This window comes from Aythya marila, assembly GCF_965140915.1.
Source record: "Aythya marila genome assembly, chromosome: 25".
In the NCBI taxonomy this organism is placed as follows: Eukaryota; Metazoa; Chordata; class Aves; order Anseriformes; family Anatidae; genus Aythya; species Aythya marila.
In genome coordinates, this window is record NC_139066.1 from 2,899,933 (window position 1) to 2,924,523 (window position 24,591).

A 24,591-nucleotide genomic window follows, 5' to 3' on the forward strand; every position below is an offset into this window, starting at 1 on the left:
CTTTATCTGCAATGCATCTTGCTCGTTTCTTCTGCAAGCCTGCTCGTAGTCTTCTGATTTTCATCTCTGATTTCTCTGTGACTGACCCTTCCCTCAAGTGATTTCTAAACAATCAGTTTTGTGTCAATCATTTTCACACATCAGTCTGTGTCAGAGCTGGTTTTACTGCTGGGGGAAGTTCATTCTCGGTTTCCCCAGCAGGTGGTACAAGTCCTTTGTGCATAAAGAATTGCTGGGGACACTTACCAGCTAAAGTCTCTGAGCTCTGTCGTGTCATTGGGGTCACATCTGTTGTCTGTATTGTTAAAATGCTGGTCTGTGAAGATCCCTGCTTCTTGCTAATGCTTGTGATAGAATGATGCCGTGGCTCAAGAACCTGCCAGAGAGACTTCTCAGATTTCAATCTTTGCCATCTCACCACCACTGTTTAAAACAGTGGCCACAGCTGTAGTGAGCAAGATGTTTTTATTCTCTCCTGTGCTCAACATGCTCACAGCATCCATCTTCCTCGAAAAGGGCGACAGGTTAGCTGAGCATGCTCTCTGCCAATGCTCAGCTGCGTGGTGTTTTCCACAGATGCAGCTGTAGCATATGCTTAAGACAAAGAATCCAGAAAGATGCTTGATTCTGTGTTGAGGATGTTTACATTTTCATTTTCACCATCTCCACCTGTTTGTAGCTGATAAATGGAGAAAATAAAATCTTAGTGATTTCTAGCTTGAATCATTTTTGGTAGTGCCAAAAGCAAGTCAGCATGAGAATGATTTTCTTAGTGTTTTCAGTCAGTGCAAGGGCCTTCACGAGTTCTCTGAGGCAAGGTGAGTTGTGATGAAGTAAATCACTGCAAATATAAGAGCATGCATCCTGAAGCATGACTTCACCTGATGCAGTGCAAGCACGTGTGCATTTGACAGATGGATGTAACAGTTACCAAAGAAACTTTCTGCTGCTTGGCTGAGTGGATGCAGCCTAGGTTTTCAGCAGAGAGCCTTCTCGCTGCCTTCAGTGACAAAAGTCTGTTCCATGTGCCTCCTGCAGGCTGTCAGGAAGTATAAAACAAGTTAAGGCCACAGTGAGGTGACCTGCCAAGCTTCCTCTTTGTCTTTTGGGATTTAGGCTCCTCTTGCTTGATGTGCAGTGCTGGCAGGTGTTCATTTTGATCTTGCCCATACTGGGTGCATGTAGAGAAGCAACAGAGTTCCTGCCAAGTTTGCCTCTTACTTCATGGTGTTAGCTGCCAGGCAAGCTTGAAATTTGGAGAAGGGTTATTAACAACTCCGCAGGTAAGTCTCTGCTAAATCTTCCCAGAACCAGGATAGTTGCCTGCTAGCTGTAAATGTGAAATCTGTTTGTAGCCAGGCAGCAAGATTCCCTTGGGCTGACTTGTTTTTTCAGTTGTGTTGTTCGTGTGCATGCTGACTTTGTCCACTTTTCTTCCCCATCCATTAACTGGAGTCCTGAGATTGAAATACTCTTACTGCTACAGAATGTTTCTTATTTCTTTTGTACCCTGTTCCTGGGTTATAATTATGATTTCAAAGGGTGAATGTATTAAAGATGTGCTGCACCTTGTAAAATTTTCCAAATAAGTTTCATTCAAGAATTGTAAAGTTTCTGTCCATAGTGGATACTAACACATCAGTTTGTCAGAAGAAAAGCTTGCACCTAATATTCCTGCTGTTAATCTGTTGTTATATTTTAAAATAATGAGGACCTGCATTTTCTGCCAAGACCACCTGAAAAACCTCATAGGTATTATGTTTTGTCTAGCAGGTGGTTGTCTATGCCCATTAATTTGTTATTCCAGCTGAGGGATGGGATTTGGTGGCTTTTTCATAAGCCTTTTTTTCCTGTGCGAGCGAGCGATGTTGTGCTGCAGGAAAGGATGCTGAATGTTAGAGACCATCAAGGGCTGGGCAGAACTCCACTATAAAAACAAAATTGGCAGGGTGTTGTAGCCTGCTATGTGTTAACAATCTGTGTTCTCCAGAGCAGAACTTCAGGCCTTTGTGCTAGCTGCTTGAACCTCCTGTGTTGGAGGAGCCCATCATGCAATGAGAAAATGAAGAACTGGGAATGTTCTTCCCCATACTGCTGGGGGATGCAGGGGCTTGGTTCCTCCTTAGACCTAGCTGTTCAGGTTCAAGAGGGTTACTATATTATGCTCTGTGCTGACTCTGAAATATCAGCTGTTCTATTAAATGTGGTTTACGGTGGTTTTTTCTCTACAGTCGGACCTCACAATGGAAAAAATCTCTGCACTAGAAAACAGTAAGAACTCTGACTTGGAGAAAAAGGAGGGGAGGATAGACGACTTACTAAGAGTAAGTATTTCAAGTGGGACAACTCTTCTGAAAGTTGCTATTTAAAGATATCAAGAATGCCTGTGCCAGCTAGGCTGCAGAGCAGGGGCTTGTACACTGTAACATTTGTAGAACCAACACTCCCAAGGTAAAACAAATCCAGTCATCCCTTGCTTGCTAGATAATTATCTGGTTTGTAGCAGATACTGTTAGGGCCTGCTCGAATCCACAACCAGTGCAGCAGCAGCAGTGTGGTATTTATAGTGCAGAGTCATTGTTGTAGCTAAGCACTAGCTCAGGTGTCTGTGTCCTCAACAGGGTTGGCTTTTCTTTATCCGTTGCACTCCTGTGTATTTTGGTAGCTAACCTTCAGAATTATTCCCCTCTTCTCAGTGCTGGGGAGCTGACTCTGCCTCTTGCTCAGTAGATGGAGAGGTTTTATTCAGAAATGTTGATTTATGAGAGTGACACGAATAAAGATGAAGAGAGGATCTTTTGGTCAAACCTAAAGAATAAAGCTGCTCTAGCTCATTAGTATTCTTCAGTAAAAGATAAATACCTTTAAATCAAGGATCTTGTCTTAATGGAGGAATTGTAATTGATCTAGCTTTCATCAGCTGGAGAGGCATCTCTTGAAGTGTTGAAAAGGATTAGAAAACACAGTAACAGGAGAAGAGCAGGGGCTCTGTGTGTTTTTATATTTCTGATCAGAGTACCTAAAAGAGCTAAGACATTCTCTTAGACATACGCAGACAGACGTGTGGCTTTGTGGAAAATAAGCCATGGAGCAGGAAATAGATTTTTACCATCCACTGTTTAAACAGAAACCAAACTATTGATTGAAAGGGGATGGTTAAATATTATTTTTTTATCAATGAAAATAGTTGCACGTAAAATACTGATGTACATTTTGGTGTTCTTTTTAAAAACAAACAATCAGCCTCTGTTACTGGGAGAAGTCTATATATGAGGGCTGATGGACAGTAACTCGAACAAGAATTTAATAGAAAGTGTAAAAGGAGTTATCCCATCCTTTTCCTCTGTCAGTGTTGTGGCTAAAGGGGGAAGATAGTCCAGGGATGACTAAGCTATTTTGAGACTTGATAGCTGTGGCAAGGTCATAATTGTTATAAAAATAAAAAGTCCTTGTGTTGAGTTCCTTTTTACCTTAGTTTCTCACATGTAAAACAGGATGATAGCACTTCCCTGTTCTAGAGGTGTGTTAAAATTTGAATGGGTTAAAAACGATGAGCTTAGCTGGGATGTTTTGATAAGAGAAACCTAGTACTTTTTTTCTTTTTATTATTTTTATTTTTCCCTGTCATATCCTGCTGCTTTGCTTTCTTTAATCTGATGCCTAGAGCTAGCTGGAGGAATTTCTTTCTAGGTGATGCTTAGCTTGGCTCTCATGGAGCAACTTAGTCAAAGGCTTGTCTTCTCTGTTCGCTTTTAGGCCAACTGCGATTTGAGACGGCAGATAGATGAACAACAGAAGATGCTGGAGAAGTACAAGGAGCGGTTAAATAGATGTGTAACGATGAGCAAGAAGCTCCTTATAGAAAAGGTGAGCAGGGGACTCACGGTTCATATGACTGAAAGGTTCTCTATCGTTTTTGTGGCAGTGAAAACCTCTTCTTACTGCTGTAATGATAAAAGACAACTGGAATTTTGTCTTGAATTACTTCTCTGCAAATAGTAATATAATCTGAAGACTAGAAATGTTCTGAATGTTTTGGTTTGGTTACTCTTCACTGACTCAGCATGATCTCCCTTGCTTAAGTGAAATAGTCTGAGCTCTAAGTGCAACAGGCATTAGGTCTGGTAGCTGGTATACCCAAAAAGCACCATTGTCCAGCACTTGCCATACAAGAGCAGTATCCCATTGTGCAGTGAAACTGCCAGATAAGCTCTGTGACATGGGCGAGCCATTTAAACCTTTCTTTCTCTCAAATGGCAAAATTGGCGATCATTGCTTTGTTTGCACAGCACTCAAAACAACATGTTTAAGACACTGAGAAAGTGCCAAGCTGTTGTTTACCAGCATCCAGTCTGCTTCAGTCTTGAAAGCTTCACAGATTTCCTTTTGGTGAAACAATAAGGGGGTTTGATTACTCTTTCACCTGTTGGCCAATTACATCTATTGTTTGTGGGCACTGGATGGGCACAAATACCAGGGTGCTGGCTAGTACACGCAGTCTGTTTGACTTGCTTTTGTCACAGAGCTGATTGTTCCTGGCTGAATGGGACTCCCTTTTCTGGGAGGATTTCTAACTCTGGGCTGTGTTATGTAGGCTTGGTGTACAGATAAGTCCTGTGTAGCTCCAGTGAGGAGCTTTGCCTGTTCATCTTTAATCCTAATTGACTGAAGCTTTGCTGCTCTCATCTCAGGCCTTTTGAAATTTCCTTTCACTTACTGAAAATACTCTTGACAGACACCACCACCAGTTTTTATGCGTGTTGGTGTCCTAATTGAGATCATGTCACTTCCGGGAGTAGTGCTTGTCTAGGATTGAACTGGCTGATCATTGTATCTTAGTCTTAACAGTGATTTAAGGTGCATTTTCTTCCTTCACCTCTTGTTGGAGTGAATAAGAGCCTGATCAAAACCATGCCTGAAGTCCAGCTAAGCTACTGATGCAAAGGGATGGTTTTAATCCTACTGCTAGATTGAATTTCAACTGGTGATAGAAAGGGCGAGCTGCCGAAGCAGTAATGGGCAAGGGAAGATGAGGCTGAAATGTCAGAAAAGCAGCTGTCTTACAAATGCCTGTCAGATCACAGAAGCACCATCAATAAATTTATCAGTAACGTTCAGCTGGGTTTCAGATAAGTGGCACTGGAATAGTGTGAAAGGTGATAAGGGTTAGAAGTTACTTAAAATACAGCGTAACTCGGGGCTGCTGATTTATGGGTTTTATTTTAACACGTGTCTTATTTTGTTTTCAGTCAAAGCAGGAGAAAATGGCATGCAGAGATAAGAGCATGCAGGATCGATTGAGGCTAGGTCACTTCACCACGGTGCGGCATGGGGCGTCTTTCACCGAGCAGTGGACAGATGGCTATGCCTTCCAGAACCTCATCAAGTGAGGACAGAGTTATCTTTACCTTCAGAGCCAGAGAAGGAAAATCTAAGCAGTTGTGTGTGTGGTGTCTTGCATGTCAAAATGTGAGAGTGGTGTGACCAAAGCATGGAAGGATCAGATAGGAACTCGGCTGCTGACAGCGGAGAATCTTTTAATGTTGAAATGCAAAATGTTTCCACTTAACTCCAAAGACTTAAAACTCGAATCAAATTGTTTGAGTTGGCCCTTGGGTTGGAAAGAAATCGGCTGCCCTGCTGGATATTCTCCGTGCACTTGGCTGTGTGGAGGGTGAAGGGGCAGAGCAAATCCTCACACGTATCTTGAGTCTATCAATTTGATTTGCTCCATCTGTGTGTGTTACTCCAGGAGGGCTACTTGGCTCTGTGTTTTCTGGTTTTGTTGTTTTTTTTATTTTATTTTATTATTATTTTTTTAAGTTAAAGTAGAAAAGCTTAAAAGAGAAAATCCATACTATTTAGTTTTTTTTTCCTCCTGGTAATGGTGATCAAAGGGGCTGCGGAAACCTAGAAATTGAGATCAGAGACCCTTTTATGCAGGATGTTAATGGAAATACCCAGTAAATTCCCACCTGGCCTAGACCTTTAAGTAGGACTTGGCAAATTAATTGCATAGAGAGAGCTATGTGTGATCCTTTAAAATCATCTCACTTTTCTGTAGTCTGGTATGGAGGCGCAGGTCTTGTGAGGTGTAGGTTGAGTACTTTATAATTCTCCCTTATTTGTGCAGTAAGACGTGGAAGAAATACTTCTGGAATTTCTACCTGCAGTCTCAGTCTATTTTTAAAATGTGAATTAAGTATGTAAATTCTCAAGTCATCTAAACTTGTAATTCCACGAATGCTTTTATCGCTATAAAATAACGAGGCAGTTTTAAGACTTGGAGTCTCTCCTCCAAGACAAAAAGACTATTTTTAGAGTGAAATTGGGAATGGTGTTAGTTACACTTCAGAGAAGTAAGGACAGCTTTAACTGTACCACTAAAGCATACGGATACTTTCTCAAACAGTGCCAGACTTCAGGAATAATTTGAACAGGAAAGTCTGAGGTTTAGAACAGAGCCTTCTAGGAAAAAGAGTGTGGAAACTTAGTGACTTACCATGGATCCCTGGGTTTTCTATGAGGTTAGCAATTCCTTGTTTTTGGATATCCTCTGCATGAATAAAACCTTTCACTTTACTGAAAGGTTTCTGTGGGCCAGGAAAAGAATCCACTTCTATGTGTGTATATATTTAAAAAAAAAAAAAAAAAAAGCACATCCCCCTTTTTTGTACAAGAGTGTTTTGTTACTAGTCTTAAAACTGATTTGAATTCATTGCTCCCGTCTGTTAAAAGCAGATGCTGAAGACAACTGAGTATATCCCATTAGTTTTCTGCTTCATGTTTTTTCTCCCCTCTTCTTTCCAGGCAACAGGAAAGGATAAATTCCCAGCGGGAAGAAATAGAAAGACAGCGAAAAATGTTAGCAAAACGGAAGCCACCTGCAATGGGACAGACCCCTCCAGCAAGCAATGAGCAGAAGCAGCGCAAGAACAAGACCAATGGAGCAGAAAATGAAACGTACGTTATGTGGCCTTCCTTGTGCATTGCAGAGCTGCGTGCTTTGATTAGAGCACAAAATATCTACTGGGAAATGGAATCTTGCCCTTGCCTCTAGGCTTCACTACATGCACAAATGAATAGTGTGGAATTAGCCTGGCATTCAGAAACATCTGGCTGCAGTTCTAAATAGTTTTCATTGGAGTAAAACAGGGATCATTGCTGAGTCCAGACTTTGTGTAAGCTTAACTACTTTTGAATGTAGTAGTTTTCAAACTTGATGCAACAAGAGTGCTGAAAAAGCAGTGTCTTTTTCTGAAGAAAATACTTCACACTTAATTTTGGTATCACTGCAACGTGTCTCTTAAAAAAAAAGAAAGCATAGCATTCAGAAGCTTTTATTTCCATTTATTTTCTGTTGAGACTTTTCATACAATTAATTTGGTATACTAGAAAAAGATGCTCTACAAAAACAGTGCATTAAGCATTAAACTGTGTCTCAGAAGCAGTCCTTCCCAGATACTTGAGTCAGGGAAACAGGAACATTGTTAAAGTATTACTCTTTCTTCTAAAAGAGAAATTTTTCCTTTTTTTTTTTTTTTTTTTTTTTTTGGAATTACTGATACTTTGAGACTCCTGATGCTCTTCAAAGAGGAAAGCTTGTCTCACAAGAGGTTTCAAACATAACTTCTTTTTTAGAATTTTTTGTGGAAATGTGAAGTCAGCCTCTCACCAGCTTGTTTCTTGTTGGAGATCATTATTAAGTAACTTTATTGTAAATAAAACTGACTCTCAACATGCTGGTAAGCCACACAGCCTAATTTTCCTTTCTTCTTTTTCTCCCCATTCTGGGCACTCAGAACTTTCCCATAACTTCTGCAAGTCTCCTTTTCAGTCTTCATTTTATTGCTCTTAGCTAATACTGTAATTCTGGATGACACTTTTCTTTTTGCACTATTAAATCTCCTGGGTATGGCCTGACTTCAAAGTTCTTGCAGCCCTTTGAATTCCTGGTCTTTGCACTTCAAAATTGCATGTGAAGCAAAAGCTCCTGCTGCCTTTTTCAGTCACAGCAAAGAAGGCACATGATGGGTGAGTTGTGGTGTTCAGAATGCTCTCACCAGCCAAGGTGGTACCCTAAATAGGATGCTGATAACTGCTGATAAGGCATGTTGTATGGGAGCGCACTCCATGTTTCTGCAAATCTGTAGTTTGAGCAGAGAGATTTACCTCTTGCGCTGGCCAAGTGAGCTTAAAAACAACTCAATACGCTTTTCAAGTTGTGCTTTTGCACAGGGACATTGGAGAAGTAAGTTGAATGTGTTTGGATATTTTGAAGCGTTGCAGCTTGTTGCAGGAACATTTCATATATGAGGGAAGAGATAACACTTTCCCCATTTCTGTCAGGATATTTTTACCCATCAGGACGATGCAGCTGGTTTCTGGCATGTGCTGTAGATGTGGCAGTATGGGTCTTGATGTGCCTGGCAGTCATGATATGTATCTGTGATACCCAGTGAGCTTCTGCCTATGGTTGTGAGCGTGCCTTGATATTATCTCCTAGCGCAACCTGGGCATGCTAGTGAGCCTTTTTGTCCTCCCTGCCCTTTCTCCCTGTTTCTTGCTGGTGTATCATCCTTCACTGCTACATTTCAGGGTTTTATCTTTGTGGTTTAGAAGAGCTGCTTGTGATGATCTCGATAAAATCAGTTTGCCAGTTCATGTGGAGTGTTTTAGGTTTGTTTTTGTGAGTCAGTTGAAGCAACTACACTAAGTGACTACTTGCTTAATTGTTAGTTATCCTGTAAATGCGTTTGTTGGACGTGTTTCATGTACAAAATCTTACTGAATTTTGAGGGAAGTTATTTTTTGAATTCTTACAGAGGCTTTTGGGCAAGTTGAATCTGAATGTTTCTGAAACTTGAATGGGGAGTGGATAGCCAAATCCCTACATTTGATTTTGGTTTCCTCTTAGTTTCATGGTCGTTGCTGTGTCAGAAAGGAGAGGAAGGTTCCATTATGCAAATTTAAACATACTCTTCTCCAACCCTGCTCTCCGGAAAATGTCTGTCTTGTGAATGAAGTTATTTTATTCACAGATACTAATCTACTGGGGCTTTTTGAGGTTTGCTGGGACAGCTTGGGCAACCTTAGAGTCTTCAGGTGCAATAGAAGGAGTGTATTTCAAGCCATGTTTCTGTGAAACAGGCAGTGTTTGTTTTCAAGCCCCCTTGATTTTTATAATGCTTTCTGCAAATGTAGCTATTTCAGGCAGTATTAGCCTGGTACTCGTTACATCTCTTGCTTAATGAGTAGACTGTCGGTATTTAGCTCTGTATTCCTCTTGCACATAAGAAGATTTGGAAAGTTTGTTGCTGGCTTATTCAATTGTCTTTTTGTTCCTTATGAGCAAGACCAACCAAAGACCTAAACTTCTGGGAAGGCATTTGGAATTAGCTGAATCTGATCTAAATTCAGGCTGTCATGTTTTTCTTGTGGAATAGCGCACTTTTATATGAAATAAGACTTCACATAAGCTTTTACAGTACCAGGTGGTTTTTGTAGGTATCTTTAATTTGTAATAAGCAGTTCCTTATGATGGAGATTCTTTCAAAGGGAGCTTGGTTTGAGAGTGTTATATCAAATCTATCTGCTAAGAACTGCTTTAGAAGTAATTTCAACTATGCACACTCTGCATTATCAATGGTGGAGGGAAGTAGGGTATTTCAAGATGAGCACTTAATCAACTAACTACAGTCATCTCAATTTGCTGTGCGGTGAGCTGAGAGCCCATGGCCCTGCGTAGACAGAGCTCAGTCCTCTCTTTAAACAAGGTGTGACGTTGATTCTGTGGAGACCTTATATGCTAACCTTTGTGCTAAGTATTACGCAGAGCATAACTGCTGCAACAGGAATCCTTCTGGAATATGGTTTGAACTTAATTTAGGTTAAGGGTATGTGTATATATTGTCGTGTGTTACCGTGTTTACAAAGTAAGCAGATGCAATTGATACCGACTTGATAACTGGTTCACATGCATGATGCTTTTACCAAATTTCATGTTGACAGCCATGAGAAAATCAGTATAATGATTTGTTTTGTAACTTTAAAGATCTCAGCACATCATTCCACTTCACTAGTGATGGGATCTGTCACTATTTTAGTGTAAGGCCGTACTTTGCCACTGTTGTACACGGCACACTTTGTTTATAAAAGACGCTGAAAACATTGTGAAACTTTGCCTTTTTTTGACCACCCACTTCGGATGGAAACTTTACACATCATTTACCATCAGCAAAAAGCGGATTGTTTCCCTTATTCCATTGTCTCTACTAACTACATACGGGGTCAAAGATGAAGTGAGCTTTCCAGGGTTTCCCTGAAGCCACTTCACAGCCTGAAACAGAAAAAAGTTATGACTCCCAGTTCACTGCTCTGCTTGCAATGGCACGGTAGCCAGTTGTTCTGCTAATGCTGAATAGATGGGCTGAACTATCATGTGCTTACTACACAGAAAAAAATGAGAGTCAAACAACGAAACAAACTTCAAAATGAAAAATAAGATGTTGAATACTGAATACTTGTGCTTCAGTGTTCCATGCTTAAATTGTTTTAGGTCACTTTGTTATGGTCCTGTCACTATCCTAAATAGTTGTTCTTAGGGAATTGAATTTGAAATTGATACGTGTTTTATCACGGTCTCCTTTACTTGATTGCTAGATTGCAGAGTTTACAAAATGAAGTCCTGCTGGGTGTTGACATACACTGTGTAGTTGTTGTTTTCTTAGGAGAAGGTGTCTACTGCAACCTGTATACTTTGCCACATGCATTGAAACTTGACGTTGGATCTGTCACTTCTATGCAGGTTGACGTTAGCAGAATACCATGAACAGGAAGAAATCTTCAAACTCCGACTAGGTCATCTTAAAAAGGTAAGAACTAACTGCAGAAAAGGCTTTTGGGTAGGTTCTTGATGGTTTTCTGCAAACAGTAGCATTTTTCTGCAGAAGTCGCTACTCTTTGTTTGATAAGAGGTTTTTGTTGCTTGAAAAGGATGTCTGGGGTTTCGTAATCCTATTTTCCAAGGAACTAGTATTGTACTTTACTTCAGGAAATGGATTCTGTGTTGTTACAGTCAAAATTTCATTCAGGGAGCACCACAGTTTCAGTGCATCTTATTCTGCCACCAGCGCCTGCCTAGTGCTGGGCTCTATATGCTCCAGGATGGAGGACCATAAAGGAAGGTACCAAGGGAACGAAATCACAAGAACACCACAGAAATTGCAAGCGTCAGTGGCTTTCTCATTTTTGTCATGTCAAGTAACCAGTGTTACTGCTAACAGACCATTAAAACCTCTTGGGCTTTTGAATGTGAGTAGTGTCTAGGTAGCTGTAATGCATATTTGTTTTCAAATATTCAGTAGGAGCTGCACCTGCAAGTGATTTTATATTTAAGTAAGCCATTGGTCCATTGGTTACCATTTAAAGTGAGTGCAAAAATGTAGGAATAAAACTTCTGGGACACTTCAACCTATGAAATTAAGAAGTCTTCTGCCATTTCCCAGTTAGCTGTGATCTCTATTAAGGCCAAAGAGTTTTCATTCCTGGGTGAAACAGAGAGGAAAAGTGCAAATGCACTGCTAGTCTCCTTTTCCCAGGTGGTGGATGAACTCTACACTTATTTTTTCCTGTAACCTTGATGCTTAAATTGAATGCAAGGCCTCATTAATGCTGCTGTACCCCTCATTATTTTCAGTGGCGAGAGAAAGTTTAAGCACACATGGAATCTGCTGGCTCTCTGCCCATTGTGTTTTATTGTCCAGTGAGTAAAGATATGTGATATGGGCAGGAGTATGCTAAAGGCATACTTGCTCTACAGCTTCCGCATTGCTGGAATGGATTAATTGCAGCTCGGTCTATGCTGGCATGTAGTATGCCACCCTGGAATAGAGGAATCCATTAGGAAATGGACCTTAATGGAAAATGAAGTAATGTTCTGGGATTGTGGCATTGTCTGAAGCTGTGCTTATCCTTCTCCACTTTTGGAAACCGGCTCATTCTTCGTGCCTAAAAATAGAACAAGTTGAGAAGGAAAGGAACAGAGTCACAAGACAAATGGGTAACTATGTCCCTTGAGTCATATGCACCAAATAATGCTGCTCAAGGCACATGTTTTAATTGAGGTCTGCGACTGTCCACAGTGATGTGAATTCTGGTCTTGTGTTTGAGGGCGCTAGAGCTTCCAGCTCTACAAACGCTGTGTTGAGACTTTGATGTGACTCCTTCCTTCACAAGGGAAGGAGCAGGACCACCACGGAGATGAAGCTGTACGTGTTCCTACGCAAGGCAAGGGCTCTCAGCACATGCACTTCATCACTCAGTTGCTAGGCTTAAAGTATTCTGGAACGAAGTCTTTCTAAGAAGTATAAAATCTCTGTGGTCCAGAGAAAAACTCTTTGGTTTTGAGAAGTAGCAGCTGCAAGTTCTTTTGGGTCATGTGCGGCTTATCAGTCACTCCTATCCTATAATAGAGAAAACAGCCTCAGTTAAAACTGGAGGGTTTCAGGGGGAGGGTTCCCTCCCTGTTGGCAGCATGAGGCCATGGCTGTTAGCCTGGTGTTGAAGAGGCAGAGAAACAAAAATCCAACCAGGTACTAAATAGCCCATTAAACTTACACTAATATGTTGTTCTGTTCATAATAAGACCTGCTGGCCACTGCAATGTGTGTTTTATGGTATTCCTGCTGCTTAACGTTAGACTGTTTATGTGGTTCAGCTTGGCGTCAGGACTTTTACTTATGTGTGAACGAGTCTTTACTTGCCTTACCTTTGTTAACTGAAGCATGCTGTCCATTCAAGTGGTGTCTTACAACAGAAGTTTTTGACTAACTTCCATTTTTGTTTTAGGTGGCTTTTAAATTTCTAGGGTAGAGAACATACGACCCTGAAATGTGTTGAAGCTTATCGTAATGTTTATGTGCTGTGATGGTTTTCAGAGTAATCATCTGTCAGAGATAAAAATGGAAGCTAGTATTGGAAATGTTCTTTTATGTTAAGTTAGAGCCATGCACTTGCAATGTGGAAGCCAAAGCATCAAGCAGGCCACATCATCCTGTGTCCTTCAAGCATCCCTTTTTTTTTTTTTTTTATGGCTTTTCAAAGTCCAGAGTCTGTACTTTCTTCAGAAAAATCACAATTTTGTTATCTGCATAATTTCACGTTGAAGCCCAGGGTAACAGCCTCTGTATTTAGAGCACATCTTTGTAAAGTGTCATGCCCCATTTTTTGAAGATGCGATCTTAAAAGATTTGTCTTCACTTACGGAATTGAGAGAGAAGGAGGGGGGTTTGGCTCTGTTAATGTGCAGTCTAATATCATGGGGCTTTTTGTTATAAGGTCCCAGGTGGAATGCCTCTTAATTAAAATCTTAAAAACAGAAGACACAAAGATATGTCTGCTCCTGTCCATGTATAATTTTAAACAAAACTGTCCAGTCAGTTTGCATTCCTTTCATCTTCCACCTGACTCTAAGTTAACTGTGAACATCAGTTTAATCTCCCAAACGAGTTATTTGTCAATAACATCTTTACAAGTGGAGTTACGTTTGTGGTTCCATAAATCAGGCAGAAATGCTAACTGCATTATTGTAAACAGCATTGTGTTTTCCTTTTGGAAACGTGTCTTTCCCTTTCCTTGTGCAGGAAGAAGCAGAGATCCAGGCAGAGTTGGAACGGCTAGAGAGGGTTAGAAATCTACATATCAGGGAATTGAAAAGGATACACAATGAAGATAATTCACAGTAAGCGCATGGGAGTCATAAACAAAAGTGTATTGCAAATTTTGATTTGTCTCCCGCAAAAATGTCAAATACAGCATCTTTTTTAAAATTTCTTTTACCTTAGTATGTCACTTGACTGGGGGGCTATAATCTTTTATCAGTACAAAATGATCAAATATTGTCAAATCTTCTAGCCATTACGATTTTATTTTTAGACTTAATATAAAAAAATGTTTCTTCACTGTATAACAGCTGTAACTTATTGTGCAGTAGACATCATTATTACTGTCAGTGCTCCTAAACTATGTCTTTCTCACCAGATTTAAAGACCATCCAACGCTAAATGATAGATACTTGTTGCTACATCTTCTGGGTAGAGGCGGCTTCAGTGAAGTATATAAGGTAAATTTGGGGTGCTGGTCTGGTGTAATCTGAATCTGAAAGAAATGAAATGAAATACTACTATAAGCAGAACCTTGCACTCATTTTTGCAGCAGTATGTGTGTGGCTGTAGAGGGAAGAAAGGAGTACAAAACAAATGTTACATCTGGCTTCTATTAGACAGCAGGCTTGAAATTTTTAGGTTCTGCTCTTGTCCTCAGAGGTCAGTTTTCCTACAAATGTATGTTTCAAGAAAACATTGCACCAAGTCTGCAAGTTCTGTAAGGACAGAGAAACAAAGCATTTGTTTCTTCAAGGGCTGCACGCATGCATACCTTACGTGGCTGTTTTATTGAGTATGGCATAGCAAGTCTTAAGTGTCCAAAAGAGAAAATAGCTCCAATAATAAATAAGAGCAAAGCCTTCATTTCCTGGGGGTAGAAGACTTTTTTTTTCTTGTCTGTTTTTTACAGTCTGAAGTAGCAGACTGTGTGTGTAGTCCTTAGAACTGAGCATTACTTTTGTGTGTCAGCACTCTTGCATGGCCACGGCCTGTGATACGTCGGAGGTTCTTATTGATTGACAATTGCAATTTAGAGCCTCTCTAGTTGTAAATATTCCCCATCTGTACCTACTGTTCTTTAATTCATGTTGAACTTGAATGGAATTAACATAACTATACCAGTGCAAACATGGGAAACATCACAGTGATTGATTTTGATGCAGTATAACAACAGGTATCCAAACCAGGGGGCTCAGGTAGCAAAGAGGGACAGCGATCTGCATGCAGTGCCTCTGAATTTCTCTTTGGGGTCTCTGCTGACTCAGTAGAAAACCTAGGCTCTGCAGGTGAAAGGTGAAAGCACGAGGGTATGAATGCTTCATACCTGACTGTGCTTCAGAGTTCTAATTGCATTACTAAGACAAAGAAATGCTTACTTCTCTTCTCCAGGGTCTTGGCCAATCTCTTAGGCACTAGCAGTTGAGTATCCAGCTTTTGAGCTGGACACAATTATCTTTGTTTGCAATAGGAGTCTGTCCTGTCCTGTAAATTATTGGGTGTTTCTGCTCTCAGACAAGGTAATAGGCTTCATTTCTCCAAGAACACAATTCCAGTGGTTGATTCTTTAAAGGATGCCTAAATAGTGAGAGACTGGAGGGAAAAAACACAGCACAAAAATTACATGGTTCAGCCAATGAATTCTCTAGCTTCTAAATAGGCTGAAACGTTTTGCTGCAAGCTGGAGAGCTGAGCTACCTGTGTGAAACAAAGTATTAAAAAATCACGTGTGTTTTTTGTTCTGTTTTTAACTGAGTGTAGAAAGTAAGTTTAGGTGGTTTGGGGCATAATGGCAGTCTTTCCCAGTGTGATTATGTGGCTACACTTTGTTAATTTGTCCTCTCTGATCCCATTGTAACTCTCGTAGTAGAATGTCAGAATAAATGCAGCACTGGTTAGGTCCCATAGGGAAGGGTCAGATCAAAGCACAAAATATTCAATTGTTTTCAGAGTTGCTTGGTTTCATTAGTGAAACTAATTACATCAAAATGTGGGTTTGCTCTTCACTCAGTGTGTTGTAATGCTGATTTCCTGGGTGGGGATATTGGTTTGTTAGAGCTTGTCTGCTTTTGCAGTGTTAACTTGAAGCTGTGATTCCTACTGATACTCAGCTCTTCTCTCCACAGGCATTTGATTTAACAGAACAGAGATATGTAGCTGTGAAAATACACCAGTTAAATAAAAACTGGAGAGATGAGAAGAAAGAAAACTATCACAAGTAAGTAAGGCTGTAAAGCAGACAGATGTGTTTCCAGACTCCTCCTGTATTTGGTTATTCAGTGTCTGAACAGGCTGCCATTTTTTTCATGTTTTGCCATGTTTCAAAAGCTGCTGTTTCTTTTAGTAGCTACTTCTAAAAGTTCTGTTCATATTAGAAATGTCTTCAACATATGCAAAAGCGTGTTCGTGTGTACGAGCACTGTGACACGAGGTTTTAAAACACCAGTAACACTCTACAAAGAAAGCTTTAAGGTGGCTTCTCCTCTCCAAAACATGTAAGCTCTTTCAGAAAAAGGGTGCTTGTGCCCATCTTCCAGGTACACACCTACATTATGCTCACAGAAAGATTTCACTTTGTTTCCTAGAATACTTAAGCTTTTCACAGATGATTAGGAATACACTTCTATGTCATGGCCTAGAAGAGAGGTAGAGGAAGTCTTAGGTACTGGTAACTCGTGCTTCCTAATGCCATGGATTAGAGAAGCGCTGCAGAATAGCATCCAGGCTTTTTTTTTTTCCTGACAGAACTGCAGAGATAAAGCTGTGATCTTAATTCCCCAACAAGTCACTAGCAAAAGCTAAGCTGGAATTGAAGCTTGGAAACTGGACAGTTGAGTGTCCTGGAATTTTTCTAGAACTTGCTGATTTTTGTATTCAGCTATCTTGGATCCCATAGCAATTTATTATGAGATTATTCTGTTTTGGCAAGCAGTACCGTTAATCAGGATTAGTTATTTTGTAGTACTGCCAGCACTTGAGAATCTGATGTACTTAAATTCTGTGGTTCTTCAAAATTGTTCTGAGCAGTCTCTGATTTGCTTGCCTTTTCTCAAGTTGTCTGAATAATGTGCATGGGTTTGTGATTGGACTTGGAATGCTGAGTGGTATGTCTGGGTGCTCTATCTGTAGAACTTAGAATTAAGTCACTCGTATGACTAATGCTCAGACTTTCCTGCTTTCAGACATGCGTGTAGAGAGTACAGAATTCACAAAGAACTGGATCATCCTCGAATAGTTAAGCTATATGACTACTTCTCGCTGGATACTGACTCGTAAGTTGTGTTGTTGTGTCCTTTGACTCAATTTGACCCACTCGCTACCATGGTTTTGGTCTCTCACAAGCAGAGTCCTGAATATATCCACACCATGCAGACTGTACTGCAGAGATGTCTGAAGCAGTTTCAGTATGCACAGGTTTCCTAGAGATGCGATGCTCTACTAGTAAATCCTGCTCTTTATTGGCCTGGGTGCATGCCCCAGTGGATACAGCTTTCCCCTTCTGCTTTTAGTGCTAAACAGGGCACATCTGACCTTTGCACTGTTGAGCACTAAGGACTGTGCTCCTGGTGGCCTATTTTTAGAGAAGGATTAGTAGGCTGGAGGGCTCTTACTTTGAAACTTCGATCAAATAGATGAGACTTGCAGACAAACAACAACAGCGTTCTGGTTTCTATCTGATGCCTTAATTACACCTACTCCTGTTTTGCCTCCAGGTTTTGTACAGTGTTAGAATACTGTGAGGGAAATGATCTGGACTTCTACCTGAAACAGCACAAGTTAATGTCGGAGAAGGAGGCGCGATCCATTATCATGCAGATTGTGAATGCTTTAAAATACTTAAATGAAATCAAACCTCCCATCATACACTATGACCTTAAACCAGGTATGCTATGCTGCTAGCTGCTGTGCACAAGGATGCTTGTTAACTAAAGGTAATGGGTTATAAATAACATGGGAGCATTTATTTTGGTTAAACAGCGAAAGGGAGACAGTCCTGCTTGGGAAAATTAACTTGCATCAAGAGAAAACTAAAATGCATAGAACATTCTGTGAAAAGCTTATTGTCTCCCAGAATTGCAACATAAACAAGGAAGTAACATTCCAGAAAAAGCAGCCTTCTTGTTCAGAATGAGCCCTTGAACCACCAAGTGTCTGTTTGGTTTCTCAATGACCTGCTTGTGTTCTGTATTTGAGGGCTTCTGTTATTATTGCTTCATAAAGGTTCCCATAATTACTAGTGTGTTTTCTGTTCCCATTCTTCTGACTTACTCTTTCTGTAATCATCTGCCTGAAAACTCGGTAGCAGAAGCTGGCTTGGAAGTGTTCGTTTTTTCGTATCACATGAAAGCTCACAAAGCTGAGGATATACAGTCAAACTGTTTGCTCAGGTCTGCCTTTTGATTTCAGTAACGTCTACCAGGTAGAAGGTCCTCTGCAAATGTAGGTGTTTCCCTTTAAAGTTTCCCTTTTAGCATTGGACGGAGTAGTGAGGGCAGAAATGAAAGGGCTCCCTTTTGGGTTACAGATAGTGGCTCCACTGCTGGTTACTAGTCCGGTAAAATTCAACCACCTCTTCAAAAAGTTCTTTGGTTTGCCTCCCTTTACTGGTGGCACTTCATCAGTAAGTCTTGTGTAACTGGTATGTGATGTGGTTTGTTGCATCAGCACGAGGAGTCTGTACAGGAGGTGGTGCTGTTGCTCTAGTTCTAGTGCACAGTTTCTTCCCCCAGCTGTTGGCTGCTCTTCCGCTGCAGAGCTCTGCCTACAGTTGTCTAAAGTTGTGATTCATCCGCTGCCATCACACACAATTCTGCTGCTTAACTGTAGGCTTTGAGAAAAACAGCAATGATCTGACTGCTTGATCCCTGATGGATTTGTAGAAGACTCTTGCTTAAGCAGTAATTGTCCTTTTTGAGCTTAGAAAGCCACTGGGGAGCACTGCCAGGAAGGAGAGTGTTTCTGGCTGTTGAGAGGCTGGGGCAAGTCAGGACTCCTGGATAAACTGAGTCATAACTGTGTATGTGTACTTCCTTCTCTCCTTAGTCCTCCCTTTTGACCTGCCCTTCCAGCAGGACCTCTGAGAGGGACCAAAACAGCACGGGCATCAAGCTGCTTTGGAGAATAGGGCTCGTAATCTGAAAGCCCCAAGTAATATTGGGCAACTGAGTCATTTGAGGATGGACAGATGAGATCTAGCATTCAGTAGGAGCTGAGTTGTCTTTGAAGTTGTGTATTGAATGGTAAAACACCTACCCCAGGCTGCTGCAACTCCCTGGGTTTTGTAGACTCCATGTTCCCTTGTGCAGAGAGCCAGAGTTCAATGTCATTTTATTCTTGCCTTTCTCTGCTAAATGTATATCCTAAGAGCCTGTTTCCTTCCTCCGTTTAGGTAACATTCTTCTAGTCAATGGTACTGCATGTGGAGAGATAAAAATCACCGATTTTGGACTTTCCAAGATCATGGATGATGACAGCTACAACTCTGTTGATGGCATGGAACTGACATCGCAGGGGGCTGGTACTTACTGGTAAGCATTGCCTGGGGCACCGGCAACTTACAGAGCTGACACAGATCCAAAACTGTCTGTAAATTATTTTTGATCTGTATGTGCTGCCATTGTCTGTGACAGCTTGAGACGCTGGGGGTTTGAGACCCTGGAAACCACTTTTTCAGTTGACACACACAGCTTCTTTTGAGGCTGGCAGCTTTTTGCTTTTCAATCTGTTTGTGTTTATATGTTTGAAGACCACCTCTTGTCCAAAGTGCCCGGTGAAAAATTGCACGTCTGAGATAGCCAGCTCTGGAGTGGAATTTGGCTGCTATTCTACAATGCATAATGGCACAGTCTAGCAGTTTGGGGGGGGAGGAGAATGCCATGCAGGTACATCAGGGGGAAGGAAGGAGTATTCTTCTGAATTGATGGTACATCAGGGTGAAATAAAGAGTATTCTACTGAAATGATGTGAAAATCCAGGGTGTTAGCTCTTACAAAATATGTAAGTCTCATGGTGCTATCTATAGCCAAACCTTCACTTGTAAGCATCACGTGAGAGATGTTTCAGTAATACTTTACCTCTGATGCCAGTTGTTGGCACTGCATCACCCGTAGCTGAGAGCAGGACCTATGGTGAGTACCCCGAATGTGGTTCTTAGAAATCACCCAAGCTGCAAACTATCACTATGAGCAACAGTTGCCCAAACATTTTCTAAGGCCTTCTGTATTGCACAGGTTTGTTCCTTTCCTAAAACTGAAACTAGCTGTAGTTTGAAAAAGGCTGGGTCTCTGAGACATGGCATCTGAGGTTGTGTTTCTAGAAACACGTACTTTGGCTGTGAATTTCTATTGTGGAATTGTTGGCCAAGCTTTTTTAACAACAAATGCCAGTTTCAAAGATGAAAGAAAGAGAGGCTATTTTGTGTGTGCTGTTGAAAAGAAATTGACTGTGCTGACTAGCTCAGACTGTGGATGTCTGGGCAGTCTTTGGGATCGTGGTTTCCAGGAGCTGGTGTGCAGTGGTGATCTTGAAATACAGGAGCCAAAATCTGGTCCTGTGACTCCCAAGCCAACATCTGATCACAGAAGCTTGTTCCTTCCTTTCGAAAAAAATGACAAAGTATTTGGAGATATTACTAATAACTTGTTGTCACTTCCTCCTCATCAGGTATTTACCACCAGAATGTTTTGTAGTTGGGAAAGAACCTCCAAAGATTTCAAATAAAGTTGATGTCTGGTCAGTAGGAGTTATCTTCTATCAGTGTCTCTATGGCAGAAAGGTAAGAACACAAGTAACTCCTTTCCAAGTAGTGATTCCCAAACCTTTTGGAGGCAGCCCTGACTTTTGCTTCCTTCTCCTTGCCAGACTAGAAGGTGCTTCTGCCTTGTCCCTGCCGCATTAACACAGGCTCTGTCTTGGAGCTGATGGCAAGGAGACAATTTACTAGGTTGTGTTTTGTTCTACATGGCAATTCCTTCAGGAACAATCCTCAGAACATCTCTTTCCACTGGACATGTTTCCAGTGAGGCCCTTACAGGCAGGACAAGTGTGTCATTCAGGGCCAGACACCGGAGGTTCCTGGTTTGGCATTGCTTTGTGATGCTTTCCATGTGTTTTGATGTTCTTCTTCTGAATGCTGAGTCTTTGTAGAGCCAGGTATTCCTTGACAGCTGCAAGTGTTTTAAAATAAAAAGTAGGCACAAGGACCTCCTCTGGAAGTTTTTAGGATGCCTTTTGGAAGGGAAGAGTCTGAATCAGGAAGGGGCGATTTGTCCTGAGAAACAGCTATCTTATTTTGGTTTTGACAAGAAAATAAATTGATTGGGGCAGGAAGAGGATTCCATCAACACTTGTGTTCCCAAGTCCTTGGTAACTGAGTGTTGTGAAAGCCTGAGTTGCTAAACACACTGTGTCTGCTTTGTGGTGTCAGCGGAACCGGCCCAGCAGAGGTTGAAGTAGGTGAATCTCCTGGCTGCTTGGATCGCTGAAGGTCCTTGGCATGTGCTGGTGCTGACCCATGAGGTCTAGAAACAGATGGAGGTCCCTCCTGTCTGAGCTGGAGGCACCCCAGACACGTTCCAGCTTGATGTCCCTTTTGACCAGTTTAAAAACAGGAGCAGTGCGTCCTGCTCATCTGGCAGGAATCTGCAGCACCTTCAATAATATTCACGGGCGTCTTGCCTGGAAAAATGCTGATGTCAAGTGATGATTAACAGAAGTGTTAAGGTTTATTTAAGGTCTGTCATCAACCTTTAACAACCCTCTTGTATTTTTTTGGTAGCCCTTTGGCCACAACCAGTCACAACAAGACATTCTGCAGGAGAACACGATTCTGAAAGCTACCGAGGTGCAGTTCCCTCCAAAGCCAGTAGTCACGCCAGAAGCAAAGGTAAGTTTTGCTGCAGAAAATTTGATCACCCCGTGCATGCTGTTCAGCAGTCGGCACTGACAGTTCCTTTCTTACAGTTCTCCTAAAACTAGCAAGGAATTTTGTGTTTTATGCGTACCTCCTACAGAGCGCTCTGGGACTTTGCATCGTTGTAGTTGTCAGCCTTGGGTTGAAGGGAGCACAGCGTGTGCCTCTCCCCGTGCTTTCTCCTGTTAAAAGATGAGCTTCTGGCATGGGAGCTGGGCTGTCTGTGCAGTCACCAGGAAAGGAATTTCAGTGCCGGGGCTGTCAGATTGGCCCAGCTCCCATGGAGTTATCTATCAAAGAAAGCTTCCTGTTCATGTCGGTCTACTGATTCTTGTTTCGCCTTTGGGGTATCTGCAGGCATTTATCAGACGCTGTTTGGCCTACCGAAAGGAGGATCGGATAGATGTCCAGCAGCTGGCCTGTGACCCGTACTTGCTGCCTCACATCCGCAAATCTGTATCCACAAGCAGCCCAGCTGGAGCTGCAATTGCATCAACCTCTGGATCATCCAATAACAGCTCTTCAAACTGAGACAGAGTAATAGGCCAAAAACTGCTTGAGAAACCGGCAAAAGGACTTTCAGAAACAGCTTTGGAATAGAGGAATCCGCAAGGGTCTCGAGAAACCTGTACCAGGTGCTTTTTTTCTCTTGCTTTTTTCCATCCATAGAGCATGACATCAACTCTCATCAAGAAAACCTTCGGCATCTAGGCCAAGCCATGTGGATAGGAGATGGCTTGAGGTTTGTCCAGTAAATGACCGCGAAGGGTGGCTGCTCTGAGCAAGGAGGGGAAACTCAAGAAAATACAAAAAAGACATGGTTTCATGTACTGTGAACTTCTGAACATGCAGCCTTGGGGAATCCAGGACGCCGTGTGTGCTTCATATGAAGAATGTGGACTTTGGAAAAAGACTGGGCTAGTCCAGTGTTGATATTTAAACATTGTTCTTTTTCTTTTAATAAAGTTTAGGTAACATCTCCTGAAAAGCTCGAAGCACCAAGGTTCAGCTGGGGATGGTATATGACTCTTTGCCCTTTGGAGGGGAAAAAAGTTGATCCTGCCTGTTCATGGCACTAGAGTTAGTGTTTTACCCCTAATTAATTTCAGTTTTTTAAAAATAACAATTTTTTGGAAGAAAACAGTTTTCTGGTCTCAAAGTGAAACCCGTATTAGCAGGTCCGTGGCAGTGTCCGTTCTGCAGATGGCACAGCTCTCTGCTCCCTTGGGGTGGCCTCTTACAAATAATCACCTTCTCAGGAGGGCCGTGGAGCCCGTAGGCAGCCTGTGTAGATCTCCTGTGATCAGAGCGGATCACGCGTCAGACTGCCACTAGGTTTTCAGCTGCTGTTTCATAGATCTCACAACGGTTGGTTGCATCTTCTTAATTTATTTGAAGTGCTGTTCTTTTTGAAAACATACCCTGACATGCTCACGACGTGCTCTCTGCTCTCGTGAGCGTGATAGCTGTTGACTGTTGAAAAGGCAGGCAGTGAACGGGAAGGAATCTGAGCACGGCTCAGGTGCGGTCTGTGCTCACACAGTACTGTACATATCTTGTTTATGTTACAAAAACCTGAAGCTGAGGAAGGCTCTTCCCAGTTAGGTGACTTGGCAGGAAAGCTGCCTCTCTCCCTTAGCATTTTCCTTCTAAAACTTGTTGACTTTTCTAACTTGCTGTCGTTACTGCGTCAGATTACAAATAGAGGAGATAATGTTCTGGAAGGGAACAAACACCCAAATATTTTTGTCTCCCTTCTGTAATCTGCCCGGAGAGGTTTTACACCTTCAGCTGGAGCCTGCCTGCTGTGAAACACAAGCCTGTTGTCCCCAGTGTGCCCCCTTTTTCCCCCTGCGTTGAAGGAAGACTGAAAACACACACAAAAAGCGCAGCACTTGAACATGTGGCAGCCAGGTTGGAGTGTTTCTAACATGTGGCAGGAGCTCGTAGCCAGAAAAATTTAAAGATGCAGTGTTCCCGGCAGAGAGCTGAGCCGTACACTACTTCAATCCAAGGTGTTTAAAAAACCAAATGGTCGCGTGCACGCTTCCTAACCCGACACCCAGACCACCGTGTTGTGGACTGTTCTCGGTGCGGCACCTCTGGGATCAATCCTGCAGCTCCAGCAGCGCGTGGGCTGCTTTTGGGGGGCGCTCGGTACCTGAATGCTGCTCTCGTGGTAAGCAACGTTCTCCATCTCGCGCTTTTTGAGAGAACTAGCACGTGTCTGCCTTATTTGTAAGCCATCATCTGCAAACATCGCGCTTAACCTGTTCAGGAACTCGAGGTTAACTGAAAATTGCAGGAGTCTGTTGAAATTGAGCAATGGACATGGAAAGCGTGGAACTCTGTTGCTTTGATTTTTATTACTATTTTTGTAGTGACTCTTGGGCTTTTAATTGGATGTATTCACTTGCAGCTGCGTTAGGGTGGTCTCTAAACTGTAGTGTTTTAAACAAAGAAAAGAAATACTGCATCTTTAAATACTCAGCCATAATTTCTTAGCCCTTTCCATCGCTGCTGGTCTCTTCCAGAAGTTAACTGTTTAGCAAGCAGTGATTCAACGTGTCTATCCAGCCTCTGTCGGGCAAAATCAGGGTTGATGCTTCGTCCTGTTTGCTGAAACGGATGATTTGGTGTCTGTCCACATCGGGGAGAATTCTAAAAGGGTTTTTTGTATCCCAGCCCCGTTGTTTCTTGGACATACAGTGTGTGCTATCTCTGTGGGTGTGATTAGTTTTGTGTCAGATGCATTTATTCCTGCTGTGTGACACCCATTCAGGGGCCATGGGACCGCGTTAGCCTTTTCTGGGGCTGACAGCAGTGAAGAACCCTGGTAGAATTTTAGCGGCGACACCTTCCTTGTTAATACGGGTTTCACTTCCAATAACAGACCCTATTGCCACACTGTTCATTTACTTAAAGAAAAGTGTATGAAGAATTTGTAACTTAAACCAGGCCAGACTGTTTTGGCTCTACCCAACAGATGAGACATGGATATTAAAATAAGTTTTAAGA

General features: G+C 41.9%; 1 protein-coding gene across 7 annotated transcripts in view; it reads left to right on the forward strand.

The window, feature by feature from the left end:
- TLK2 (tousled like kinase 2) overlaps nucleotides 1-24,591 on the forward strand; it is a 44,749-nt gene extending 20,158 nt beyond the window's left edge. For all 7 annotated transcript variants that reach the window (XM_082778811.1, XM_082778816.1, XM_082778817.1 and 4 more), the window contains 14 exons: nucleotides 2,232-2,324; nucleotides 3,757-3,867; nucleotides 5,250-5,386; nucleotides 6,811-6,963; nucleotides 10,808-10,874; nucleotides 13,644-13,741; nucleotides 14,041-14,122; nucleotides 15,788-15,879; nucleotides 16,844-16,933; nucleotides 17,375-17,544; nucleotides 19,051-19,189; nucleotides 20,325-20,436; nucleotides 21,439-21,546; nucleotides 21,931-24,591. In XM_082778811.1, the coding sequence (XP_082634937.1) occupies nucleotides 2,232-2,324; nucleotides 3,757-3,867; nucleotides 5,250-5,386; nucleotides 6,811-6,963; nucleotides 10,808-10,874; nucleotides 13,644-13,741; nucleotides 14,041-14,122; nucleotides 15,788-15,879; nucleotides 16,844-16,933; nucleotides 17,375-17,544; nucleotides 19,051-19,189; nucleotides 20,325-20,436; nucleotides 21,439-21,546; nucleotides 21,931-22,104 (1,626 nt within the window). In that variant the 3' untranslated portion in view covers nucleotides 22,105-24,591. The remainder of the gene's footprint in view (nucleotides 1-2,231; nucleotides 2,325-3,756; nucleotides 3,868-5,249; nucleotides 5,387-6,810; nucleotides 6,964-10,807; nucleotides 10,875-13,643; nucleotides 13,742-14,040; nucleotides 14,123-15,787; nucleotides 15,880-16,843; nucleotides 16,934-17,374; nucleotides 17,545-19,050; nucleotides 19,190-20,324; nucleotides 20,437-21,438; nucleotides 21,547-21,930) is intronic.